General features: G+C 28.2%; 1 protein-coding gene across 2 annotated transcripts in view; it reads right to left on the bottom strand.

Annotated features, from left to right (window-relative positions):
• Positions 1-3,410: 3,410 nt before the first annotated feature.
• LOC107455405 (protein spaetzle) overlaps positions 3,411-6,000 on the bottom strand; it is a 36,038-nt gene continuing 33,448 nt past the window's right edge. Inside the window, exons 4-5 of one of the 2 annotated variants that reach the window (XR_011637350.1) lie at positions 3,653-4,906; positions 3,411-3,444 (exon numbers count right to left, since the gene is read on the bottom strand). Coding sequence is in view for 1 of the 2 variants with exons in the window: in XM_071183681.1 (XP_071039782.1) it covers positions 4,633-4,906 (274 nt within the window). In the remaining variant the exon portion in view is untranslated. Of the gene's footprint in view, positions 4,907-6,000 lie in introns of both variants that reach the window. The other variant, XM_071183681.1, reaches the window with a different exon arrangement.

Below are 6,000 nucleotides of genomic sequence, written 5' to 3'. Positions count from 1 at the left end.
GGTAATTTTGAAAGAAAATTATATTCTTATATGTAATAGGGCCCGGCAAAATTCAAATAAAATTTAAATTATTGTTCTCTCACGAATGTAGACTTACGAATTGCAAAATCATCACGCTCATTGTTTATTATTCTTTACATTTATAGTCGTTTCTTCAGGTAAAGGTTCGTAATATTACACTGACGAAAGGAGGATGCGTTAGATATTGTTCCATTCAATGCAGACAAAGCGTTTAGTTAAAATTTATCAGGTAAAAGACCTTGTAAAGAATGTATATGTCCCGTGACTATTTCTTCTTATCTAAGTACATTTGTTTGAGTTTAACGTTGTATTCACGTCATGTTCTTCATTTAAAATTTTCATGCTACTTTAATGTTAGCTTACATTTTCTATGAAACTCGTATAAATGCACTATAAAAATAAATTTTTACGATACTTACAAGCTATTGCCCCTACTTTACTAATTCCTTAGAATGAAAGTTGATACAATGTTTTTATTTAAACAAAAATGTTTAAATTATTCGAAAAATTTATAAAATTATTTGTCCTATTCATTTTTAATTCTCAAATTAGCTTCTTTAATAAAAAAGGCATACGCGGAAACAAATTTACTTTAGTGGTTTGTTAGTTATATAAATTTAATAAACAACGGCAGCGCCATCTGGTCGTTTATAACCAAAATGGTGTGTTAAAATTGAGCTTAGTTTCCCTGCATAAGGTAAAATGTTAATCAACGTGACGTTAATTAAACATAGCGCCATACCACACATATAATTTGTTGAAGTATCTCGTCTGCATCTTTTACTTAACTTAAATTTATTATTTGTTTGTGTATTTTACTGTAACCGTGATATATTTTTGTTTTGTGTACCTGGCGACTTCGATGCATAATTAGTTTATGATATGCATGGCTTCGTGTCTGTCTTTGTGTTAATTAAGAAGCGTGTAATGAAAAAATTGAAATCTTTGTGAAAGAATCTTTGGGAAAAAATATAGAAAGTGTCATTTAAACGAATTGATTCTTGACGGGATTGGCTTACTCGAAATAGAATAGAAAGAGCTGTTGTTGCTGACATAAACAGATGTCACGTTTCAACAACCAATCAGGATCAAGATACCCAAATTTTAAAAAATTAAGAAAAACAATGATTTTTTGAAAAAAACCCAATTTCAAATAAATATTAATAAAATACGATAATTTCTTTTAGTTCCAAGTTAACAAAATAAAGTAAAATTTAATTTATTATTATTTATTTTAATTTTAAATATGCTATCTTAAATGAAAAGATATGTAAATACTTTTATATTTGAATAAATAAAAAATATATGAGAAAAAAAATTTAATCTAAGGGCCTCAAAAATTTTAATGGGTCCATGGTAATTCATTTGTGGTCCATGGTAACTCATTCATGGTAATTCATACCTTTCATGGGTAATTCATTTCTAAATTTCTTTAAATTCGCATTCCATGTCCATGTTCTTAGTTCGAAAGTAGGCTTAAACAGAAAGCAACATTTAACAGCTTTAAACAGCCTGCTAACAGTGATGTCTTAGTTGTGCAACTCACGCCAACGTAACGTAAAGATAAATAGCATTTAAAATCAACGTGAGCATGCGCAGTTGTTTCATTCTTACGTACGGGAGTGTCTGGATGCTAACGTAAAAGTGCGAAATCTCCCTAATACAATATCGGAGCACCCTTATAAATATTTACAGATAAATATTTTGCTTTTATGTAAACCTTCATACCCCTGTGACCCCTTAAGTAATCGCAGCAACAGTGCATTTAAGAAATGAATGCTTTATTATTAGTGTAATAGCGCCTCAAAGGTATTAAACTAGGTAATAAAATTAATTTCGGAATTTTTTATTATTCTTTATCATTTTGTCCTCCTATAAAATAGGTTCAAATAACTACTAATATATGTTGCTCTACCGTTATACTATAATAAATAAGTTTCGAGAAAGTTAAAAAAAAAAAAACTTATTAGTATTTATTTACAAAGCTGGAAATTGTTCACTCATACTGAAACACTACTGTATCAAAGAAAAACAGTGACAGTCGAGTTGTTTATAGTTCCTACAGTTTCATTTATTCAGCTATCATATTTCTTAGTGAAATATAACTGTTTTCCTGTTTCTCAAATGTCTTACTTTTAGAAAAAGTATCATCCATGTGATATTTAAAAGTCATACTGAAAATAGAGAGATAGAGCATTGCAATAGCAGACACGTGAAATGTGCTAACTCAGATAAAGTGTTTCAGGCACAAGAACAATCGATGGAAAAACTTATTTTAACGAATCTGTGAGTCCAGCTTTCCTAATAATTTGGAGCAGATTACAAAATCACTGAATTCATATTTTTTATCTATAATGTAATTGTTTAACAATAGATAAGAACATTTCATTTTGTGATACATAGATTGAAACGGTAGATAAGAGAATATAGATATTTCATTTAATGTTATTGAGCCTTTTCATCGACATTTCTTACGATTAAAATGTATTCAATGTTTCATCCTATTTACATTTCTGTTTATTTTATTTTGATTTATTGAATAAGAATTTCATTTTATTCAAATTCGGAGCTATTGTTGCAACCATTTATTCAGTCCCCGTTCCTTCGAATTTGTTTTTATTTCATCGGAAATTCAAATCGTTGGAATTTAATGAAGAAATCATTTAATTTTCGTTTGCATTTCATTTTATTTAGATTTATTTAATTAAAATTTATTCTCATTTTAATTCATTTGATCCATATTCCATTTGCTTCGGAGTTTCTATAGCAACCATTTGTTCAATCCAATTTCATTCGGAGTTGTTTTATTTCCTCGGAAATTCAAATCGTTGGAATTTAATAAAAAAATCATTTAATTTTCGTTTTCATTTCATTTCGTTTAGATCTATTTAATCAAAATTTACTTTCATTTGAATTCATTTTATCCATATTCCATTTGCTTCGGAGTTTCTATAGCAACCATTTGTTCAATCCGATTTCATTCGGAGTTGTTTTATTTCCTCGGATTTAGATTTAATCAATCAAAATTTCATTTTATTTTGATTCATTTTATCCATATTTCATTTGTCTCAGAGTTACTAATCCAATCATTTATTCGATCCCATTTCATTCAGAGTTGCTTTATTGAATTGTTTTCATTTGTATCATTAAATAAGACATAAGAAGTGCTATAACATGGTCGAACTTTGTACCATATTATGGTTGTAGGAAATTTGGAAAATATTACGGTTCAACATATTAAGGTTGCTAGAAATTTGAAAGATAATGTGTGCCCTAAATTTTTTAACAGTTGGTAATTAATAATTCACCTGAAAGTGAAGATTATTGAAATTTGAATAACTGTTTGTAGTTTAATATGGTCTTGATTAAAAAAAAATCACAAACTAAACTTGCCTGAATCAGATTTCTTTTATTCAATATTACCTTACATATTGATAACATGAAGTCCATTTATATATTACTAAGGAAAATTCAATTGGATTTTTTTGTTGTTGTTTTATTTGACAAACCATAAAATGTGCTTAATATTTAAGTATTAAAATACAAAATATCAAAAACTTCCTTTAAAAAGCATATTACCAACAAAACAATTGTCTTCACACTTGCCACCCATTAATTAAACTTAAATTACCTTACATATTGATAACATGAAGTCCATTTATATATTACTAAGGAAAATTCAATCGGATTTTTTTTGTTGTTGCTTTATTTGACAAACCATAAAATGTGCTTAGTATTTAAGTATTAAAATACAAAATATCAAAAACTGCCTTTAAAAAGCATATTACCAACAAAACAATTGTCTTCACACTTGCCACCCATTAATTAAACTTAAAATACATGATGATTCTGTAAAATTTTTATCAAAAAAATAATATCTTTGAGATCGAGGTATATTTATTTTAGAACAGACCTTAAAGCTCTGCTTTTATATGACAAGAATTCTTAGAAATCTTCTACTATAATATTGTGCAAAATTTCTGCAACCTAAATACGATCTTAAATGTAACCATATATTAGTTTAAAACAAACCTTTATGGCGTGCATTTAGATCCCGGAAGGATTAACTTGCACGATAACATAGTTCAATTAGGCTCCTTATTAACGTTGCAGCCAATTCGAACAATCATATTTGATCGATATTATTCTCTAAACTTATAGAAAATTCGGCAGAATATTGGTATTTTGAACCTATAGTGCAAAGTTACCAGAACTTATACGATTCTAAATCAAGTCATATTTTAGATCAAGTTATCGTATAATCAAGTTCAAGAAGGGGTAATTTGTAATATATTAAAAATTCCATTTAGCACCTTATTAAGGTTGAAGCAAATTAGAACAATATTATTTTTTACACTGTCTGAAAAATTGGTCTTATATTAAATCATAACATCGTGCAAAGTAGCTATAACCTTAATATGATTTTAAAATGAATCATATTTTCGTACAAGATGAACAAATTATGTCGTGTCTCAGTACCAGAAAGTCTCAGTACCAGCACACTTCATCGTATGGTTCAAACTGGACCTTTATAAGATTGCTGCAGAAATGTGAATGATATGATGGTTCCAATTTTTTTTAAAAGAGTATAATTTTTCATTTAAATAGTTCTTATTTCATATTAGTTCTTTCTTTTTGTCTTCTAACATCAGTTGGACTTATAGGATACATATCTTCCACAGGGATTTCGTGTTTTCTCGCCGATAAGGAAGGTTTTTTCACGTAACACACACAACAGGATGGGAACCTAAAAGCATCTGTGTAAGTTTTCTTCTGATTGGGATGCAAAGCAAGAAGTCTTTTGTAAGCATATTTTTGACGACATCTTGAGCTGTGCTCAAAGGGCAGAACTCCATCCAAATATCTACAGGGCGTGTCTTCTTGCCTAGAAAAACGTAACAAAAGTATTATTCTACAGTTTCAGTACCAAATTATAGCTTTTTCCTATTTTAACTTCTAAAAATTATAACTTTTCAGAACTTTTTTAAAAAGCTTTAACTTAAGTTTACTTATAATAAGCTTAACTTTACCTAAAAACGCAAAACTTTATAAAAAATTCTTATTTGTTTCGAAGATTTTTATTTGCTTTAAAATGTTTGCATGAGCGGAGTTTAGGGTTTAAGACTATGTATTCTACTTAATATTAATTTCCCCTGATTGTGAGAATTTTCCTCTTTTAATAATGTACCGAATTTTTTTCAGCCCTCAACAAGGAGCATTCAACCTATTAGATATTTTACGAAACATAATAATCTACGACACATGTCTGAAAATTGAAAACGATAAGTTTGCTTTATTTTCTTTAGATAATTCAAACTTTTAAAACCATAATAGCCAATCAAATGATTCTTTAATGTATAGCCCCAGAAAAAGTTAAAAACATATTTAAATTGTAATATTTTTTTAATAAAAGGGTCTAATATACTAATTTCCAGAAATGATCTTATAATTCCTGAAAATATTCTGTGAATTACATTCCCATTTAACCTTTTGTTAAAACAAACTTTTATATTTGAATGTTAAAGTTTCAGAAAAAGCTTTTAAAGTTCTGACGCAGAGCTTTATTTAATAACTTCAAAATTTTTAATCATTTAACTTTCACAAATTGGTTTCAGAGATTGTAATGAATCATTTACCATACTCTTCGGCCAAATTTCTTGCAAGCTTGCTATTTCTGAAACTGAGAACATCTATCAGAATTGAATAGCATTCCAAAAAAGAACTTGAAAAAATTATTACTGAAATTTGCAAATGCGAGTGCAAATGTTCATTACATGCACAGAAGGACATTTCGACGCATATTGAATAGATATATAGCTAGCATAATATTTTCAGGCGTTAATACATTAGTTCTGTAAATTACTATTACGGTTACTATTCTCAATATGTTATGACTATACCTCGGTTAATAAGTACATCTCGGTTATGAGTTTACCTTTTGAAACTTAAAAATACAACCATTAAAACATCAAAACTAAT

Source organism: Parasteatoda tepidariorum, chromosome 7 (genome assembly GCF_043381705.1).
Source record: "Parasteatoda tepidariorum isolate YZ-2023 chromosome 7, CAS_Ptep_4.0, whole genome shotgun sequence".
NCBI classification, from domain to species: domain Eukaryota; kingdom Metazoa; phylum Arthropoda; class Arachnida; order Araneae; family Theridiidae; genus Parasteatoda; species Parasteatoda tepidariorum.
This window is presented reverse-complemented; position numbering and strand designations above follow the sequence as displayed.